The sequence below is a fragment of the Aphelocoma coerulescens genome, chromosome 23 (assembly GCF_041296385.1).
Source record: "Aphelocoma coerulescens isolate FSJ_1873_10779 chromosome 23, UR_Acoe_1.0, whole genome shotgun sequence".
In the NCBI taxonomy this organism is placed as follows: Eukaryota; Metazoa; Chordata; class Aves; order Passeriformes; family Corvidae; genus Aphelocoma; species Aphelocoma coerulescens.
In genome coordinates this window covers 4,983,800-5,005,601 of record NC_091036.1, presented here as the reverse complement: position 1 = coordinate 5,005,601, position 21,802 = coordinate 4,983,800, and the positions used below count along the sequence as shown (strand labels likewise).

Here is a 21,802-nt window from a genome sequence, read left to right as displayed (position 1 = left end):
GCAGGACCGGTCCGAGCCCCGCTCCCGCCGCCGTCGCAGGAGGTCGCAGCTGCCGCCGGGGCCCTCGCTGCGCTCCCGTAGGGGCCCCGCACCCGGCTCGGGCTAATAAAGTGAAACCGTAGAGCATCGCCCCGCAGCCCATCCGCACCCTTGGGCTCTCCCGACCCTCGGGGTTTGCTCCCCGGTGCGGCCCGGGGCGATCCGCGACAGGACTCTCAGGCAGCGCAGCCCGAGGCGGGGGCACCCCAGGTGGCACCGGGGGGAGGGTGTGCGGTACCGTGCGACAGGGGAGCGGGGCCGCCCGACGGCGCGGGGGTAGCACCAGCCACGCTCCCAGGGGGCTGCGGGTGCCCCTCGCCCCCCGCCCCGGCCGCCTCCCGCCGCGCCCGCTGTCGGGAACCGTCGGGGCCCCGCGGGAGCGGGCGGCGCGTCCCCGTCCCCGCGCCCTGACGCGCGCTCCCGGGGCGGCGGGCGCGCCCCCGCCGCTATAACTGGCGTGCATGGAGTCGGGGCCGGCGCAGAGGAGCGGGCGGGCGATGGGAGACGCCGCTCCGGCGGGATAGAGGGGCGGAGACGGGGGCGCCCCCGGGGCCCGGCCCGCCCGGGGCTTGCCACGGGCCCGCACCGATGCTTGTGCACAGCTACCCGGGCATGGTGAGTGCGGGACGAGCACGGGCGGGACGGGACGGGACGGGACGGGGGGTCGGGGGCTAGGGCCGGGAGTCCGTGCCCGCCTCACCGCCGCTGTTTTCGCCGCCGCAGGACCGCGCCGAGGGGCTGCCCGGGGCGCCGGCCGGGGCCCGCCTGCCGCAGCTGCCATCGCTCAACCAGGCGCCCTACGGCTCGGCGCCGCCGCTCTGCCACACGCCCGCCGCCGACTTCCAGCCGCCCTACTTCCCCCCTCCGTACCCGCAGCCGCCGTTGCCCTACCCGCAGGGCCAGGAGCCCGCTTACCCGCACCTGGCGGACCCGTACGCGGCGCTCAGCCCTCTGCACCAGCACCAGCAGCCGGCCTGGCCCCCGCAGCGCGGCCGGCAGGACGAGCCGGGGCTGCTCTCTCAGACCCACCGCGCCCTGGGGCTCGACCCCCGCCGCGAGTACCCCGCCGTGCCCCGCCTGCTCCACGGGCTGCCCGACGGCGGCCACGGCCTCGCCGACGGCCCGCTGGGCCTCCACGGCCTCGGCCACCACGGCCTCGAGGACATCCAGGTACGGGGGGACGGCGGGAGCGCCGGGAGGGTGCCCGGGGTGGGTTGGTTGCGCGGCGACGGGGACAGATCCCGATGCCTGTGAGACCGGGGACTCCCGGCCGGGAAGAGTCGTGCCCCACGGTGTCCGTACCCCTGGGCAGGCAGAAACACGGGGCAGGGGATTCCCGTTACTGGGGCTCTCTCTCGTGCCCTCAGAATTCCTTCTGGCCGGGGGCAGCGGGTGGATCGGGCCGCGGCAGCGCTGTCCCCGCGCCGCGAGCAGCCGGTGCCAGGAGCCGGCTGACGGCTCTTTCCTCGGTGCTTTCAGGCCGTGGACGACGGCGGGATGAACCTGCTCGATCAGTCCGTGATCAAGAAAGGTAAGAGCGCGGCGGCTCAGCCGGGAAGCGGCACCGGACCGGGCCCCACTCCTGCCTTCGGGGCTCCCCAGCGTCGGGTCCCCCCGCGTCCGCCCTCCCGCGGGGCCGTCCCCCGCCCGTCGGGAAGGGTTCGCTGCTGTCCCCGGCGAGACTTAAACGAAAGCGGCGGGTCCCGGCGGGCCAGCGCGCCCACCCGCCCCCGGCCTGCTGCTCTCCCTCGGGCGGTACCGCGGCCGCCGCTCCTTCCCGGTACCGAAGGCCCCGGACTGGCGAACTCTGCTGTCGGGGAGCGCCGGGGCCCACCCCGCCGGCGGCCGCGTACGGTTTGCGTGGAAAGCCCGGAGATGCCGCGGCAGCTCCCGGTGCTCCCGGCCCCGCCGCCCCCGGTCGGAGCCCCGCGCTCGGCGGCGGGGGAGGCAGCGCGGGCCGCGAACAGCTTCACACCGCCCAGGGCCGCGGCGGATCGGGCCCGTTCGGCGGGACTGGTACCGAGGGGAAGGACGCTTTTAACAGAGACGGAGAGGTGCCGCGGCTTTGGGGCCGGTGCTGCCCGTCCTTGCAGCCGGGAGCGTCCCGCGGCCCCCCGGGCGGCTCGTCCCCCTCCTCGGCAAAACGCGGGTCTGCGGAGACCCCCCTCTGCCGCTCCAGAAACGGGGCTTCGCTCCGGGACTGGAGGGGAGGAACAGCCTTCCCCGCCGGCGCGGGGAACGGGGCTGCGGGCAGAGGTCCCCGCACGGCTCCCGGGGTCTCCCGCGCCCGGTTCTGCCCCCGGGCTGGCTGGCCCCCCCACATCCCAGTGAGCCGGTGGGTAGAACAGCTCAACTCCCTAAAACATTTCTGTACTAAACCTTCCGCCGGGGCGTTGGGAGAGCGAGAAGGGGGGTCCGGGAGCGTTCGGTGCGGTGCTCGGAGCGATCCCTACTATGGAACCTTCCAGCACTGCTCTTGGCTTCTCCCCGCGATTTTTTACAGAAATATGATGGGAAGGACACGCTAAACCTCCGACCCCCGGTGTGAATGAACCGCAGCCACCGGTGCGGGTCGGTAACGTGGGCCAGTAGGTGCCACAGCCCCGCAGTGCCGGTGCTGGTCCCGGCCGTAGCCGATCCCCGGTAACTGCACGAAAAATCTCCCGATCGTGCGGTTGTCCCCCAGCTGCCACTGGGCGTTTCACGGGGGGAGCGGCGCTCCTGGTGCTCCCTAGAAAAGGCTGTTCTAGGAACACGCGGCTGCCAGCGGGACATTAATGACCCGCGTTAATTGAGCTTTAATCAGAATGCTGGAGAGGCGTTTCATTAGACACTCGGGGGTGAGGAATGGTTGCAGGAAGCTGAGGGATGCTTGGGCCGGGCAGGAGCACCCCGGAACCCTCGAGAAACACCCCGCAGTGGGAATGTTTGTCTGGAAGTTCGGTTGGCGTTACAGTGGTTCTTTGAGGTTTTCCCCTTCCTTTTTCCAAACGCGCCATAAGTTAGAATTTTTCCTCTTCTGTCGGGAGGATTTGTCGTTGTTTAGTGTCTGGTTTTTGCCTGCACATTCTCTAGTCCTCTAGTCTTGAAAAGAAAAAAAAAGAAAAAAAAAAGAAAAAAAAAGAAAGGAAAAGTAAAATTAAAATATCTCTGGCTGAAGGTGGGAATGGTGCAAAGAGGTCGACCGCAGCCCCTGTGCCCACGGACACTTGCTCTTCCCACGCCCGTTCTCGTTTGGTTTTTTTAAAATTTTTTTAATGTTAATATATTTTTTCCTTACCTGTTTTGGCCTTCTTTTTTATTATTTCAATTTTTTTCTATTATTATTCCTGTGTTTGGAGCGCGAAGCTCCGAGTTTGCTGGAGAAATCGATAAATCCGAAGCCAGGAGCGTGTTTGTGGGGGGAATTGGGCAGCCCCACTGGGAGCGGCGGGACGGAGCCACCGGGGGTTTCTTGAAGCGGCGGCAGCAGCGGGGGCTCTGTCCCGGCACCGCTCCGTCATCTCACCCCGCTGTCGGGGCTCGGGAGAACGGGGACCGGAGCCGATGGCCACGCTCCCCTTTCCCTGCCCCTGGAAGCTCCCAAACGGGCGAGTTCAGCTCAAAAGAAATCTGAGGAATTATGGAAGCTGCAGCCGGGAATCCCGGATCAAACGCCTCTGCCCTCCACTCGGCCCGGGGAATAAATTCCTTTACATTCGGCTTTATTTAATTTTTAAGAATATATAAATGTGGTGGTTCTCACTCCGCTGTCTCTGTCAGGTTTGAGCTGTGTTCGGAGCCTCAGCGGGGCCAGAGCCGAGCCCGGGCCCCCGAAGGCGAATGACACCCCAGGAAAAATAAAATTAAATTAAAACGGTCTGAGGCAGCTCCCGGAGGGTCCCGAGCAGAAAGTGCCCGAGGAGGCGGCTGGGCAGCAGGGCTCGAGGACCCCCTCTCTGAAGGGAGGGAGAGTAAACCCTAAAAGGCACAGTTTTGTCCTAAATCGCACCGAGATCCCAAATACCGATTAATCCTGAAATTCCTGACGGAATGGCTGTCGGACAGAAACCTGATAGAAACCTGTGCGTGTGAAAACAGATATCTCTCGCCTAATTAGTTGCCGAGATACTGTTGTCCCGGTTCAACAAAATACTAATCACCTACCCCAAATCCCCAGATCTCCCTTTTAACTCCCGCCCTTGGAGCCGCATTTAGTCCCCGGTCAGGAAGAGCTCGGAACGGGAGGGAAGAGCCCGCAGCCCCGCGCTGTCCTCGCAGCCTCTCCCCTCCCGTATCCCGGGATTTCGGGGCCATCCCCACGGTAGGGGGGTCATTGCCGATGTCCCCCCGCACTGACGGGCCCCGCCGCGGGCGCGGGGCTGCGCTGCCCGGCGCGGGGAAGATGCTGCCCGGAGCCTCGGAGCGCTGTGTGGGAGCATCCCTGGCTGCGTGTGTGTTTTCCCTCCTTTTCCTTCTTAAATAAACTTCCATGGTTCCAGCAGTTAATGTAATTCCAGGGATTTTGTGGGGATCTCTGAGACGCGGTGCACTGACACCCTCTCCCCGCGGAGTGTTTCCTCGAGCCTGCAGCGCCCCGGCCCCTTGGCTGCAGGTAACCCCGAATTTAGCAAGTGGAGAGGAAAAGGGGGGATTCGCCCCAAAAAGTGTTCAGGGAACCGCCCCGGGACCCCCAGCCTGCAGTCCCGGCGGTGGCTGCGCGGTGCTCGCATCGCGGCGGGGGACGCCGGGTCCCGGCGGCGGGGGCAGCCCAGGGAGGCAGATCCCGGCTGGAAACAGGCGCTCAAATATCCATTTCCACCGTTTGCCCTCGGGACTGGTTCCGGTTCGTTATCCCCGTGGTGATCCCTAGGGCTGGAGGCGCCGGGTGATGCGGGGTACCGGGAGACCCCCGGTGAGGGGGTCCAGTTTGGTTGCGGGGTGCAGTGTGTGAGCTGGGATTTCACTTGGAGCAGGGAGAGATGTGATAGCTCTGAAAAACGGAGGATGGGTTTTCCCCCCGTGCTGTTGTGATAAATGGGGCGATAGATTTGGTGTGGGAATTAAATGGATAAAATCCTGGATAGGGCAGCAGAGCATTTATGAATACCTCGAACTCCCGTTTGTTCGTTATCCCTTTTTTTTCAAAAGTATTTCAGAAATTGTTTACTGTGTCTTTCTTTTGTTGTTGTTTTGTTTGTGGTTGGGGTTTTTATTACTATTATTATTATTATTATTATTATTATTATTATTATTAATTTTACTTTTCCTTCCAAGCATTTATGTAAGACCAGGAAGATATTAGACTGGGAAACATTGAAATTAGCTCGAAAAAGTTTAGCTGGGGCTCTGGCTGCTTTAGTCTACAGCAGCTCAGGCATTTTCTGCTCCATTTTCCTGATGCCCTGCTGTTTAGATGCCCAGGTCAGCTATCGAGGTCGGGCTGTGAGACCCCCCCCCCAGACATAAAACTGGGGACTCGGCAAGCCCCGAGCTCCTGGTGCAGGGTGCGACCTTCTGGTTATGAAATCAAGCATTAGCTCGTTGTGCTCAGTAGCAAAAAATCCTGCAGCTTGGTTGTAAAATAAGGAGGGGTTTTATTGCTTTCACATCCTTTTGGGATCAGCAGAAAGCTTCTGAGAGAGCCTTTTTATTACAAAGAAAAATAGAAATCTCTTTTCCTGGCACCTGGGGACACGCTGGGGTGCGGGAGCAGCCCCGGGTCCTGCCGGCGGTGGGCCGGGGTGAGCTGGGGCCCTGTGGCAGCGGGAGCAGGGTGAGCCACAGGGGCCCGTGCACCCGCTCGCGGGCACAAGTTTTGGCTGTGGCATTTTACAGCCTGGAGTAGAGACAGAGCAGGGTGTGACCAGCATGGGCTCACACTGGCACCCAGGCGCACACAGCGCACGTCCCCGGGCTCTGCGGTGAGGCACTGGGACCTGGTCCTGCCACTGTGCCTTGTGTTTGTGGATGTGGCTCTTGCCACTGTCCCTCGTGTTTGTGGATCTGGTGCTGCCACTGTCCCTCGTGTTTGTGGATCTGGCTGCTGCCGCCCTCCCTCATGTTTGTGACTTGTTCCAATTTCCATCTGAGGCTTTTGAGCCGCTCCGAGTGGCAGTGCTAGCGTTTCTGCTCAGGAATGTGGACCTGTTTGGCTGGATACTGGACAGACAGATGGAAAGCTGTGCCTCAGAGCCCACAGTCAGGAGTACTGCAAGAAGTAGCTGTCACTACTAAGGAATGCGGCAGAGGAGGGAGATTAAGACCGAGATCCTTAGATCCACTCGCCACCGCACGCAAGCTCCAGGTTTTGAAGCCAAGTCTCCCTGTGTGCTTCTCAAGCTGGTGGGACTGGTGGGACTGGAGCACTGGCATGGTGGCAGTGGTGCCATTTCTCCTTTGTTTTGGTTCAAGGAGGAATTGACCTGTAAGAAATGTAAGAAGCCATATGCGGCAGGGAAAAAAAAATCCTGAAAGAATGGTAGATTAGATAAACATCATTTCCTGTGACGAGCAAGGTAATAAATGAGGTCATCCTGTAAAACACCTGGGGCTGCAAAGACACAGCTTTTATAGGACTGTCCAGGGCCATGGGTGGAGGTACTTGGCTTCCAGTCAGCTGCAGGGTGCTGGGTTTGCCGGGGAGCCCTCCCAGCTCTCTGCAGCTTCATTTGCGGCGGTAGTTTGCCTGAGTAGGAAAAGGGGCTCACTCAGGACAAGCCGGGTCTTGATTGGAAGTTTTGCTGCCTTAGCGCTGCTCATGAATGCTTTAAAGTTTTGACAAGCCCTCGCACACACCGGGAGAGAGAGCAGCGTTCCTCAAAACACAGTCACACCTCCCGATCCCGGCGCTTCCCCCTCGCGCGCACACGCTGCGCGGCAGGAACACCTACTAATCAAACAGAGAAACTTAAAAGAAAGTTTTCACTCTGAACTGCATCCAGATCACCATTCCTCCATTAAAATTATATTTTTAATGTCCTATAATTGCACCAGGATAAGCCCAGGTGTGTGTTCATGTGAGATAACACACGCGGCTACTGGTGAAGACGCTGGGCTTTGTCTCAACCTCCCTGGTGCCTCCCAGGCATGTGTTATCTCCAAGTTTCATGTACCTTGTCATGACTTACTGTTTAATTAGATGTTTTTAAATGAATTTTTTTCTTTGTTAGAAATAAAGAGCAACTCTTAAAGGGTAGGTTCAGAAAAGCCAGCTTGGGTTGTTTTTTGGCATGTGGCTTGAGCCAAAGCAGCAGCACCTCTGCTCTGGGAGGTGGACCCCAGGTGAGGCTTCTCCATGGACAGCACCGAGCGAGCACCACGGACATTCTGGGCCAGCTCTGGTGCACCTTTCCCTCCATTTTGGGTGTTGTGAGGTATTTTTGCAGTTTGGTGGCCACTGTCACATCACCACCCTGGCTCCCACAGGGGCTACGTCATCCATAGGTGGACTGGCAGTGGGGCAGCCTTGGCCAGGTGACACCTGTGGTGTTTGTCCCTGCAAAGGAAGAGGTGCCAAGATCTTAATTTGTGAGACAGCATGGGTACCTGCCTCACTGGGGTCCCACAGGACACCCACCCATGGCAGCATAGACACAGGCAAGACCTATAGGGACCCACAGATGTCCCTCCAGCCCAGGGCCACACCAAACCTGCAGCAGAACAGAGGCAAACACAGACTATTCCTCCCAGTTTAATAATATTCCAAGATACATGATCTCAGAAAAAAAATGTTTGCAATCTCTCTTAATTATTTGAAGAGCCTAAATGAGGTTCTCTGAAGTCCTAGACTAGCACTCTAACCACTAAACCATCCCACCCTTTCCTGTGTGATCCAGGGAATTACTCACTCTTGCTGTCCTTCCATTTGTTTGTTTATTTTAATTCTTAATGGAGGAACTAATTAGCAAATGTGGATGTGATGCTTGGAGCTGCTGCATGCTCAGCTCTCATCTCCCTGCCCTGTCCCCAGCCCAGCTCCGTCGTGCCCAGGTATTGCCTTCCCTTTGCTGAGAAGTGGTGTGGTTTGGTGGGAAAGGGCAGAGAAGCACCTGGGAGTGAGAGGGAATTGCTAGAAACGAGCCCAAGGTACCCAAAGCAATTAAACAACCCCAAAACACAGCATGGAAGGAGCTTGGGGCTTGGAGCAGGACGAGGGGAGCTGGGAGCAGGTTCACCTTCGCAGCTTAAAAATCCATCACAGCGTCTGCCATGCGTGCTTGGGATTCCAGCCGGGCTGAGTCTCCCCACCCTCTATCTCAGGCATTTATCTGGCATCAGTCACCAGAGTGCCTAGGCGCCAGGGAGAGAGGGATTGGGTCAGGCCCTGTTCCCTCTGGACTGGTCAGACAGGTCCCAGGGAGCAAGTGGTGTCCCCAGGGCTCCCTGGGAGCCCCAAAGTGGCCACATGCATGGGAGAAAGCAGAGCCACCATCCCAGGGCTGGAGAGGTGTGAGCAGAGGATCTGACCGAGGGTGCTCAGGGAGGTTTCAAGCACAAGATCCCAGTTAGCAAAAGACGGGGCAGCCATTGAAAAACCATCTTCAGAGAGTTTGTCCCACCAACACACTGGTGTCAGCAACCCAGGGCATCTGAGCAAGGGAAAAGAAAAGACGTTTTGCTGCGACAGAGGGTGAGCAGTGCCTGTCCCCAGAGCAATCCCGGGACAAGCCAGCAGCTCCGGAGGAGCCGCTGAGCCGAGAGATTCACGGTGCTGCGGTCAGACCCAGACTGAAACCCCTCCAGCTCAGCGGGCTGGCAGCGAGCTCAGTATGAAGGGAAGAATTTTTTTCTATTATTATTCATGTCTAATCTTTGCTGAAGGGTCTTTTGCCCTTCCACAACCTGAATACATTTAACAAATTGACAGGAGCATCGCAGTGGCTTCCACAGGATCGGCCGCCGCTCACCGCGACTTCGCAGCTTTGTTCTCCCCATTTAGCTTATGGGGATCCCAGCCACACAAATTCGGGTGCATCTATAGGGAATACAGGGAAAACCTCTCAAGCGTGTTCTTGTAAAATGGATTAAACTGTTTAAACACATAAAGATCCCATTTGCCCGGGCGCCAAAGTGTTTGTGCTTCTAAAAGAATAAACTTGGGGTGGTTGAGGCTACAGGCAGAGCGATGCAGTGTGCGAGGCCGGGAGCACTCGCTGCAGCACAGGCAGGGGTGGCATTAGATGGGAAACTTCCCTTGGTGTCAGCAGGAGTAATGTGGGTTCCCAATTCCTCTGGCTTAAATCCTTGGGCCCTCCAGCCTCTCGTTTCTAAACCTGCTTGGTTTGTGTTGTGAAACATGAATTCTATACGGGCAGAATTTGAACTGAGTTTTAAATAATTATTCAGTAATTGAACTGAAATTTAAATAGTTAATTTTCTAATGTAGATATGAAAGGGCATAGCTGCAGATTCAGAAAAAGTAATTTAGAATCAGGGGGAGGGAAATAATATGAATTACCAGACTAATCCGACTTTCTCCAATGAAGTCTCTGCATCAGGGCAGCTTCCAACCAACAGCACAGGAAATAGCTCCAAACACTTTGTCACTCAAAAAGCAGAACCCAAATAATTTTCATTCATTCCCTTCAAAGGTTCAGACACCTGAGGTTTACGATTTAAAGGGACATTTTAATCACTGATATTTCGTGCCTTCCAGTGAGATGATTCTGCGGTTACTGCTCAGGCTGTGACATCAGGGTTCTGCAGACAGCAGAATCCACTCCATGAAATGAAGCATGGAAAGGAAATATATGGGAACTCACCACAAATTAATTGTGAGCAGTTTCCAAAAAACTGACAAACTTTTCATATACTCAGCATATTTGAGGCCGAGTCATTCCTAAATGGTAAAGCAGGAAAATGCATTAGCTGAAATTATCAATTGCATCAAGCACTTACTAATCCCCTTCCCAAGTCCTGCAGGAGCACAGGGGGCTGAGTAAATTCTAATATTATATCAGCTGGCCATTCCTATCAAAGCACAATGTACTCAGCAGGGACCATCCATAACCAAGCCATTGTACCCACTGATTTGGGGGAGTCTGAACCTTCCTGTCCCATCGAGACATCCCAAAGCTCCCTAGGAGACACCTGCAGTGATGCATGGTTGGGACTTCACTGGGTCAAACAGAGGCATAGAATGAAAAATGGAATTAATATCACATGGGAACTTCGTATTTCTTTCCCAACCTGATGAATGGATTTGCATGGGAAACAAATGTTAAATATGGGAGCTTTGCATAGGCATGGGACCTCTCCTGATTAGCTTTCTCATGGGAATAGTTTGAAGTTGTATCCCTGCTCTCCTCTGAGGGTCCGAGATTCATTTCCCTATCAGGACTCAGCAATCTCAAAAACCCGCAGATAAAACCAGGATTCTTTCCATCCTTCCATTTGAAAAGGCCGATGGTGGTGGTTCCTAGAGAGGCTCTTTGACACGGGGACTTGGTTCAGGTTGTGCATTCGAGATAAAGAGAATACCTGTATAATCCCCTCTGGGAAGAGGGGATAATTACAGAGTGCGCGTTTGAAATACAGCTGATGGCTCTGACCTCCTTCTCTGGACCATCAATAAATACCTCTCTGCTGAAACACCAGGAAATTGGAGCAGCTGAACTCTGCAGCACCTCCGCCCTGAAAAAGGGCTTTTAAAGGCATGGCGGGAGCAGCTGGCCCTGGCTCACACCCACATCCAGATATTTCTATATATGTATCTCCATCTTATAATTTACATCAGAGACATTCAAACTAAGGTTAGATGAGCTCACCGACAGCTCTTCCTGGAAGACAACAGCAATCCCTCACCTCTCTGCAGCACTTTCATCAGGGGCTGCACACAACCATCCATCGGCCCGAGCTTCCCACCGCTGCCGGCCCGGAGCGGGGCAGAGCAGCAGGACCCCCGTCTAGGGAACAACCCGGCGGGTTTGGGGCTGTCAGCGCTGCACCTGCAGAGCCATGGAAGCAGAACCTGGGCACCTGCAGCGGGTTTGGAGGGTGCAGGTGTCCCCTTGCCGGGCAGCGCGGCTCAGGTCTCTGCCCCGCAGCGATGCCCGAGGCAGCAGAGCTGACCGGGGCACGGCCCTGGAGAGGGATGAGGGCTGAGAGGCTTTGCGGGGGGCTGGAGACAGCGCTGTTGTGCCTGAAGATGAGTGATTGCTTTGTCCCAGGTTGTCTCCTAAGGCGATTCACTGGTACCTCTTTAAAATGCAACCTCAACAGTAGCACACTCCCACTTTTAAAGGGATGTCGCAATAAAAGCTCCGATATCCAGGGATTCCGCCTTACCGAGGAAGAGAATTTACCTGTGATGTATCTGGGGAGAGAAGAAAACAGACCTGTAAGACGGGCAGCGATTTGCATGTTCCCTCTGGACTTGTTTTTCCCCTCACAGCAGCCCGAGCTCCAGCTGGAAATGGAACAGAACAAATAACACCACGATAACGAAATCAATTCCCAAGGACCACAAATTTTCCTGCTTACAAATCATTTTGCAAGCAGGCAGCACATTTCTCCTATGGAAATGAGTCGGTACTTCGTATTTTTCTCTTTTTGTAGGCAGTTTCTTTTCCCTTAGACCCAAAAGTCGATGGTTTGCTGCCAGCCCCCGAGCACGGACACCGGCTCCCGCAGCTCCCGGCAATCCCCGCACCGAAGACTGAGCCCGGCTGCAGATGCACCTTTTTCGCCGAATATTTACATATCAAAGTATCCATTTCCAGGAATCACAATGGTAATTTCAGCCACAGTTTTGGCGAACAAAGATGAGGAAGGAGAAGGAATGCAGGAGCTAAGGGGTGGAACATCCTCAACCCGGACCATGCGGGAGAGTTGAGGATGAGGAAGCAGAGGCGCAGGGCTGCGGATCGGTTCGTGCTGGATTTCGCTGGGGAAAAGCAGGAAATTCTCCAAGGTTTTCTAGGTAAAAGCCTTTGAAGAATGGGTTTGTTTTGCTCCTTCTTTTTACCTCGAACTTTAAAGGCAAGGGATACACCTCTGCAGGCCAGAACAGAAGTGGCAGAAACTTTGTGCTTTCTTTTGGGACACTTAGAAGGCCTGAGGCTCCTCACTCCATTCACAGGATTCACAGCCGAGCAATCCATTCAGCCGTGTTTTTATCTTTCTCCCAGCTGTCTCCTGAAAAACCCTCAGGGAGACAAGGCTGTGACAATCCCATCCCACCTGCAGCATCGCTGGAGGTATCGGGACCTCCTGTTGTTCATGGGAATTGCCTTTCCATTGCCTGTCTGCTTCAAGGGGCATCATCACATCCTGTGCTCAGGCGCTGGAACAGCTCCTCCTGGGTACATTCAACACCCAAGGACTTCTCACCTGGAGAAATCTCTCACCAGAGATTTATTGGCAAGTTTTAATTGGCTATCACAGCATCCCTCCCAGGTAGACATTATTATATTATTATCTGCAATTTGTTGCTGGAGACAGTCAAGCCCAAACTGGGATAGTGACTTGTCCTGTGTCATAACACAATTCCATGCTGGCTGGACCAGACACAAGGAGATAACCCCAGGCAGAGCAGGGTGTTCTCCAGCTCAGGGAAGTCAAGGCACGAAGCCTTTGGTGTTTTTGGCCACCAGGACTTTGTTTGAAATCACTCTCTCTCTGCATCAGGATTTTTTGAGCCACAGCAAATGGAGTTGTGTGAGTTCCATCATCTGACAGTTACACCAGGGTATGTTTAAAAGACAAACCAGAGCTGACTCAACACAAAAAGGCACCGCGGATGGGCGATCACAAACCTCGTGGCTCACAGCAAAGATGAAGCCAAGTGTACCTGCTGCAAGCACAGGGGCAAATGACTCGCATGGGAATTTGGATCTCTCCACTGCTGCTCACACACACCTGGAATACGATGGATTGCAAGTGGCAATCAAACTGCCCTTGAGGTGAGGTTCAAGGCAGCAGTGAGAGGCTGAGTCTGATGGAAACACTTCCTGTGAGGTGTACAGAAGAAATGAGGATCATTTCCCTTCCCACACTCAGCAAGATGCTGCCGTACGCCTGTTACTGCCACGCTGCCATTCTACCACAGCACCACGAGCCAAGATGATGTGGTGACTAACAGCTCAATTTCACAGCTTCCTACAGAAAATCCAGAGCTATAAAAACAGAGGCTGTACGTAATCAGCCAGCAGCACAGCACTTCCCAACATTTGGGCAATAGCTGAAGGCTGGATTGCTCAGAAAGGCATTCCCACAGACTGGAATTGCACACACACAGATTATGCCCACGTACCTGAGCTTTGGTAAATCATTTAACTTGCTCTGTGCTTCAATTTTCCCCAGCTGCACTGAGGAGTTGGCTTGAGTCAGGAGTGAGTTAATGGTGGCTGGTGCTGTACCAGCACCAGGCTGAGGGTCAGCAACGCGTGAAGCCCTTTGAGGTCTGCCAGCATAACCTTATTCCAAAATCTGTTTTCCCTTTCAGATCTGAGCCCTCTGACCTTGCCACTGCTTGCCTGTGTCCAGCCCACCTGCGGCATCCCCAGGGCAGGTCAAAATGCTTCACAGGGGTTTAAGTGAAATCTGCAGCCAAGCTCACCTGGATTTTCTGATTTAGAAGTAGCAGGATTAATCTGAATAAACAACACTTCCACAGGAAAAGTCCTCTCAGGAATGCCAGGCAGTTTAAGAAAAGAGCAAAAAAACTTTAGGGGGACCTAGTGAAGCAACCAAGACTCAATAAATAATAACTGATAAATAGTAAGAATGGATAACAAAGAGAAGAGGACCTTGCACTCCTCGGAAGTGCTCTGAGCAGTTGCTAAAGGTCTGAGGTCTCCTTCTTCCCTTTTCTTTGGCTGACTCAACCCAAACTCCCACTTGTGCCCTGCCATTTATAGCTTCCTGGGGTGGGCTGGGGTGACCCAGGGGTACCCCGTCCCACTCATCAGGCTGGGCTGGAGGGGCACTTGGTTGGGCACCAGCATCCAGCCCTTCCCTCATCAGCCTTTGTAGCGTGTTGTTCTGTCACTGTGTGCACGAGCATCTCTGGGATGTGTTTCTGCTGACAAGCCCATCCTCCATGGCCAGGAGTGGGACCTGAGCCTGCCCAAGCCCCTGCCAGGGGGACGAGCAGAGGGAGAGCCGGGTCACTGTGGGAAAGGTGATGTCCTACTCCCATGCCACAAACGGGTGTCTCTATGGCTGATCCTGGAGGGCCTCAGGAGGGGTGACGAGTGCAGTGACGTGAGGTGACATTTCCATCCCCAGCTGCAAAGCACCACACGCGTCTCAGGTCCTTGCTGTGCCCGGCTGCTCCTTCGCTCGGGCACAGTGACACTGCAGCCCCCACTCACGCTGGGGCTGTTCAGTGCCTCAAACCTCGACGTGCAGACCCCATCTCCGCTCCAGAGGGTCGTTTCTCTGCGCCGTAGCCGGGATGAGCCCTCGGCACAAGGCTGTGGGAGCGGCACCGAGCACTTCCCAGCTGGGCTGGGAAGGGCGCAGGGGGTCGGCGCCGGGGCGTTGGGCTGTCGGCCGCGTGCTGGGCGCCCGCACCGCTCTCATGCTTCCTTCTTGTCTGCAGGCTGGCTCAGGTGCTCCGATCACCTGCTGCTTGCGGGAACAGGAAAGCAGCAACTGAAGATCGAGGGGGACTTTTGGTTTACTCAGATGACAAGAGACAATTTTGGTTCCCCAAAAGCCAAGGAAACAAAGCTGTCAGGCTTTAATGGTAGCTTGTCTCCCTCCTGCAGCATGTTTATGGGCAAACAAGCTGCAGATCAGACCAGGCAAACAGCAGCAGGTGAGGCTCAATAACACTAATTCATGATTAATGGCAAATGTGGCTTTGTTTATTCTTGTTGTATTGAGGCAACGCTGTCTAATGGATGAAGCACTGCTACAGGACTCCGGGCTCAGTTCCCAGCGCTGCCGCCCACTCCATCCCTCCCTCGCACCCCGTGTGTCCCGTGAGGGCACGAGCTCTGTGTGACACAGGTGCCCTGTCCTACACCTGCACGTGCCCAAAGTGGCGGGGCTGTGGCCTTGGCTGAGGCCTTGAGGCAGAAGAGCAAGGCCAATATCCACACTCAGTGCCGGTGCCCGCCTGTTTGCTTGTGGCACAGGGCTGGGCTGACCCCGCTGTGCTGGGCTTTACCCTTCACAGCAGTCAGCTCCGGGGCACAGCTTTCCAGGGCTTTGTTTCTGACAGTAGCATCATTCCTAAAACCTCCAGTATGTGTTTCCCAAGTGTTGTGTCTCCATGCTGCACATCAACATCATCCCTGCCTCCCTGTCACTGCCTGTGGGACAGCTGGCAAATACAGAGCTGTATCCAACCCTTCTCCAGCCCAGTTTTCCATAGGCTCCGGTGTTAAGTCACACTGGTGCCAGCTGGGTTTGCCTCCTCCCCAGATGCTGTGTCCCATGGATGTGTGGTGAGGCACGATCCCTCTCCCTGCATGGCTCTGCTGTCCCCCGGGTGTGCGCAGGTCCCCGGCCACGCATGCGGCTTGAACGCAGCCACGGCATGATCGCAGGCATGCACAGATGTATCCAAATATAATCCAGGTTACAGAGTGTATCACTTATGCACAGCTCTTCACACGATACTACAAGCAACACCTGCTCCCCAGGGGGGTCTGGTTTGGGGCTGGCCTTTCTGCAGCAGAACCCCGTCGCTGGGACCCTGCAGGGCCGCACGCCTCAGCAGCGCTGCACGGGTATTTGCAAACCACGCTCTGACTTTTGATTTTAAGGGATCCCCTAGAGACTAACCTAACCTGTTCTGGGACGGTGGAAGAAAGCTTTGAAGTTGCTCCTTCCTGGAAATAGTTCTGGTTTCCTACATCTCATGGGGATGTTCCTGTGTTTTTTCTGCCCTGGACCAACCTCAGTCATGGCAAACACTGACTGCAGCTGCCGGCTCCAGCAGGGCACTGGTGCATCCTGCCCTTTGCTCCCTGACTTTGTGCAAGTTTTGTGCTGAGAAGAAACTCCACGTCCCTCAGCTCCTTTCCATTCATCCCTTAGTCTTAAAACATGAGTCATTTTTATGTAGCATGTGCTGATTTTTATTGCCATGCTAGCGAGTCGTTGAGCTGGATTTACAATACGCCGATTGTAAGCACCCCCTCGTAGGTCCAGTCCATGTACCCTCCCTGATTAATCCTGGGGCTTCTGTTTCATTTTGGGCATGCGTATTTCCTTCATAAACCATGGCATTTGCTGCTGTGTTACTTGCAGGAACCACCTGACTGTGGAACAGTCATTCCTGGAACCACAAAGAATGCCAGGGCTGAAATGATCTTTGGATTCTTTCAAAACCTGCTTTTTTTCCGCTGAGTTAAATTGGTTATTAATTTCAGAGCATAAAAGCCAAAGAGATTTGGCACAAATATCAGCCACAGTTTTAACTTATAAACCTTTATTGCGTCTAAGAACGTTTCTTATGGAATGACAAATGGGAAAACAGCCCCTTTGCCCTGGTGTGATGCCGTAGGCCCAATGTGACGCTGCAGTCACCAGTGCCTACCTAACCTTGTGTTAATTGACTTTTGCCCATTAAGCAAAGGGAAGTTTGTGCTGGATTAATTGGGTTTGATCTTCTCAAGCTTCCTTTAAGCCAGGGATGATGAAAGTTTAGGGTTGTGGCTTGTTGTGGGGCTAATCCCAGAGCTGAAGGCAAAGAAACTCTTTCCCCCGGTTCCTGTGGGCACATAGTGGAAGCACAGCTCTTGGCCAGCCCAGCAGCTCCCAGGTTTGGGGCAGGGAATGGAGGCTCAGGTGGTTGGTCCTGCCTGGTGGGACGCAGTGTGTGCTGGCACAGGGCTGGGCTGCAGCTGCAATCCCGGGAGGGGATTGGCATCCTGGCCAGCGGGACCAGCCACGTTTTGCCTGGCCACCCACCTCCATGGAGCACCCAGAGGGGACAGGGAGGGCAGCTGGTCACAGGTCCAGCCAGCGACGCTGTGGACAATCCTCAGCCTTCCAGAAGACCAGCCCAAACCTCGGCTTTAATTACAGCTGGGCTGGGAGGTGTGGGAACGCACCCAGGTGAGGGCAGCGCCCAGGCCTCTTCCTTTCCTTTAACCTTTATTTAGTTTAGTTTCATCACCCCACCTTGCTTCTCTCATTGAGGAAAATAAGGAACTAATGAGACATCCTGTGCTGCTGTCTGGGGGGAGCTGGAGAGCTGCCTGGAGAGTCTGGGTCTCTCAGCCACAGTCTCCTCTTTTCTCCCTCTTCCTTGTCTCCAGTGCCCATTCCCTCGAAGGCCAACGGCACCACCATCTCCACTCTCTCCATGAACAAAGATGGTCTGATCGGAGGGGTCACGAATCCAAACGAGGTTTTCTGCTCCGTGCCCGGCCGCCTCTCTCTTCTCAGCTCCACCTCCAAGTACAAGGTGACGGTCGGGGAGGTGCAGAGGAGGCTCTCGCCCCCCGAGTGTCTCAACGCCTCTCTCCTCGGCGGGGTCCTCCGCAGGTAAGCTGCCCCAAGAGCCCCAAGATCTGTGTTCAGCACCAGCTCTTACCTCTCTGATAAAAAGAGATGAGAAATTCTGGTGTGTGGTACATTAAGGAACAGTATTTTTATTGCTTTTTCTTCTTTCCTTTCAAACCTCAAAGCTTAAACTAGGACTGTGGTTATTTTAACGTGAATTACATGGAAATTTATTTTCCCTCTTCATTTTCTCTTTTCAGAGCCAAATCAAAAAATGGGGGTCGGTGTTTAAGGGAAAGGCTAGAGAAAATTGGACTAAATCTACCTGCAGGAAGGCGCAAAGCTGCCAATGTCACCCTGCTGACATCCCTTGTGGAAGGTAAGAGTCTCTCCCTGCTTCCGTGGAGGGTGGAGTGCCAAAACTTCCATCCCTTTCATTTCCAGCTTTCCACAAAACAGAACTCTTAAAGTATGGAGTGGTCACCACCGAATGAGCATGGGAATGTCCCCATGTAAGTCTCCACACCGATTCAAGAATGTGTCCTTTTAAATGAACATACCCTTGGGAAGGCAGTGGGCAGAACACAAATGAAACCAAGACAGCAGAAGTCCAAGAAAATGTCCCAGCACGGTGGCCCTGTCTGTGGTAGGAAGTTTGAACTGCATGATCTTTAAGGTCTCTTTCAACCCAAACCATTCTAGAACCTATGATTCTATGTCTGTTTTCCAAAACCCGGCCATTTAGGTTGGATCAGATGCAGCCCATGGAAAAGGCTGCCCCATGGATGCTGAGTGGAGCTGTGAGCATCCTGCTGGCTGGAGCTCAGGGTATCTATCCCTCATTTCTATGAGCTGGTTGTAATAGTTGGGTCACAGAGACCAAACACAAAAAAAGCTTGAATAAAGCTGCCAAGAATTTCACAGCTGCTCTGCAGCCCCATGTGCCCACCTAGGGCACAGCTCGGGTGCTTTCGACCATGCCTCCCTCAGGCAGCATCCCAAGCTCAGGTCTTGTTGCCTGTAAGAAGGAAATGCCCCATATCCAAGTCCTTCCCTCCTCCAGGAAATGAGTGAGACACCAAGGAGATGTCAAACTGCTCCGAGGTTTTGCACATGGAGCTCAGGTTTGTAGCAGCCACCCTCAGAGCTATGGAAAAGGTGCTGCCCTGGCAGGCAGAGCCCTGCCCAGACTTGTGAGTTGTCCCTGCCTAACTCGGTTACTTCCTCCTCTCCTACTTCTCTCCACCATGGAAATGATGATGTTGCCTCCGCTTCCTCAGAGAAAAGCACACGGGGATGCAAACAAATGGAATGACAGCTCTGCCTCCCTCTGAGCTCAGGAATCCATTGTGTCCGTGCCCGTCTCGGTGCAGGCAGCTGCCTTCAGATCCTGAATAGAAAATCATCTCCATTGTCACCAGCAAATTAAATGACCCGCTTCATTAGGCGGAGGTTGTTACCGAGGGCAGTTGGTTCCCGCTGAATGAAAGGCTGATTTCCATGAAAAGAAAAGAAAGAAAAGAATGAAGGAAAGAAAGGAAGGAAGAAATGTACAGTTTGATTTCAAGTGGCTGCTGATGTTTTGGTTCCTACTTCCCAGCTCATAGTAAATAGGAGTGGTGCCATGTGTGTTTGATGGATATAATTTCCTCCTGCATGGAAGTGTGATGGAACCAGGGGAAGGTTCCATCCCACCCAGAGGAAGGTGCTGCTGCACTGCCATCACCCAGCACACACAAACTGGCTTGTGCCTCTCTGCCCCAATCACACTCTTTCCTGAACATTTGCTGTCTCGTGTCTCGGCTTAATTTGTTTTCTCCCCTCTGCCTTCCTCATGTCTAATTATTTAAAAGACACAATGAATAGGGTTTTGAGTGCTAATGGAATATTTTTTCTTACACTGACCCACAGCCACTCATACAGATGGGGAGGATGTTCCTGGAGAACCCAGGGAGCATCAGGTAGAAACAGCTCCCTTGGGAATCATACACCAAGCACTTATCCTCTCTTGGGCAGCTGCTCCATGTGAGCAGCTCCAGCCTGGACCCAGGGGAGCAGCAGGGCTGTATTTCCACTCCAGAAACATCCTTAAGCTCTTGGAAGGAGGTGTGCCCTCAGACAGGCTCTTGCTGACCCCCTGCCCACCATGGCCCTCTGTGCACTCTCCTGCAGCCTCTACTCCTCAGGATGTGGCTCAATGTGGTTTTAACACCAAAGCCAGAGTGCCCTGTCCCCCTGACACCTCTCTAATCCAGCATCCAAATTGCCTTTAAAAAAACATTAAAATGTACAGCCACTCACACACTCATGGAAGAAATAAATCCTGGCTCCAGCCCTGGCTCTGACCATGAGGTCACTCAGCTCTTTTTTATTATCCTGGTAAGAGTTTTCCAGCAGTTGCTCCTTTCTAACTGTTTTTTTAACACACAAGCATCTGCAGTTCTGATTCTTTAGGTTTACCTTATTTGCTCTTTCTTTGGAGGAGGAGATGAAGTGGAAACTATTGTTGTCATGTGGGAAGCAGAGACACTTCCTTGTAACAGGGCTCCACAGACAGAGCTCTGGGAGCCAGGCAGGCTGGGATGGGATCTGGGTTAATGCTATTAGGATGGATGGTCTAATACATGTGAGCAGCAGGGGGGCAAGGCAAATTAGCTCTGCCTGCCCGACTGGGATTTCGGGTGTTGGGCATGATCAATTGCCATCAGCTCTGATTATTTCCATGGGGACGCCTGGAGATGGATCAATTCCATCAATGGGTGGGTATTTCCACAGGGTGATGGATACGCAGCCTGCACGTCCAGCCCGAGGGCCCCCGGGAGCTGTGGGGGATGTAACCCCCTTCCTCCTGCCCCTTCCTCCTGCCCTGGTCACGGGGCTGAGGTCACTCTTTGACCCTCCAGTCTCCCTTTCAATCTCTTCTCAATTTGGGGAGGCCAAGCAGGAAATTTGGGAAGAAGTAGGGAAAGGTGCAGCAGGGAATGTTCCCAAGAAAGAAATGCCTCTGCTATTCTTCCTTTTGGAGCAGGTGTCCAGAGTCACACCTCACCCTGCTCCAAGGCCAGTACTGTCTTCATGCTCCTGTAAAAAGCAGTAAAGGCAGGACCCATCTGCTCTTTAGAGCTGGCACTGGCTCATTTGGCCCACACAGACTAACTGCCTTACGGATGAGAATAAGAAACTCAGCGGTGTTTCTGCAGCAAGAGATGAAGGTGGGGAGAGCTCTTGGGTGGCCACTGAGACAGGGAAGGGCCCCAGTCCTACCAGAAGCGAGCCCCAACAGTGAGATGGCTGAAGCTGCTACAGAAGTTCCCAGTTCCCAGCTCCCAGTTCCCTTTCACACTGGTGTTGGCACAGTGCTGATGTTCCTCTGTCCTGCTCACAGGTGAAGCCATTCACCTGGCTCGGGACTTTGGCTACGTCTGTGAAACGGAGTTCCCAGCCAAGGCGGCGGCAGAGTACCTGTGCCGGCAGCACTCCGACCCCACGGAGCTCCACACCAGGAAAAACATGCTTCTGGCTACCAAGTGAGTACAGAGGGTAACGAGCCACTAGCATGCTTGGTATCACCAGCCTGGGAGGGCAGCGTTAATCCCTGAAGTTTACTCTTCCATGGGGAAGGGATGGGCTACAGGAAGATGTCCAGCAAGGGGAATGGCCTGCATGGATTGAAGGGTTTGCTCCTGCATGGGAGAGGGTAACCCAGCCCCGGGGAGCATTTTGGTACTGCCTCATGTACCCCTTCAAAGCAGGAGCAGCAGCAGTGGCTCCAGTTCAGCGCCCAGGGGCTTTCCTCAGGCAGAAGCCAAAACCTCCCAGTGGGGAGGTGGCTGTTAGGGCAGGGAACAGGAAAAAGAACCGCCAAACGCACCCAGAGAAGTTGTGGATGCCCCATCCCTAAAAGTATTTAATGCCAGGTTGGATGAAGCTCTGAGAAACTTGATCTAGGAAGCTGTCCACACCAGAGGGGTTGGAACTGGATGATCTTTTAGGTCCCTTCCAACCCAAACTGTTCTATGATTCTATGATTCTGTGCCTTGCAGCTCTCCATGTGCATTGTTAGTGACCAAACCGCTCTCTTTCAGGCAAATTTGCAAGGAATTTGCAGACCTGATAGCCCAGGACCGCTCTCCGCTGGGGAACAGCCGCCCCTCTCTCATCCTTGAGCCCGGAGTCCAGAGCTGTTTGACTCATTTCAGCCTGATAACCCATGGCTTCGGGGGCCCGGCCATCTGCGCCGCCCTCACCGCCTTCCAGAACTACCTGGTGGAGTCCCTCAAAGGGCTGGATAAAATATTCATGAACAGCACAGGGAATGGGCACACGACCGGCGACTCCAAAGCGTCAGACAAAGAGGTGAAGCATCGGAAATAAC

The 21,802-nt window shown here is 54.6% G+C and overlaps 1 protein-coding gene across 2 annotated transcripts; it reads left to right on the top strand.

Annotated features, from left to right (window-relative positions):
• Window positions 1–534: 534 nt before the first annotated feature.
• Window positions 535–21,802, top strand: TFAP2E (transcription factor AP-2 epsilon). Of its 2 annotated transcripts, XM_069035974.1 has the most exons (8): window positions 535–654; window positions 763–1,209; window positions 1,519–1,570; window positions 14,567–14,785; window positions 17,241–17,469; window positions 17,688–17,806; window positions 20,813–20,954; window positions 21,513–21,802. In XM_069035974.1, exons 1-8 carry the CDS (start codon window positions 628–630, stop codon window positions 21,799–21,801), a joined length of 1,524 nt encoding a protein of 507 aa, XP_068892075.1. In that variant the 5' UTR covers window positions 535–627; the 3' UTR covers window position 21,802. The 2 variants fall into 2 exon arrangements, with proteins under 2 accessions (XP_068892075.1, XP_068892076.1); XM_069035975.1 differs by lacking the exon at window positions 14,567–14,785.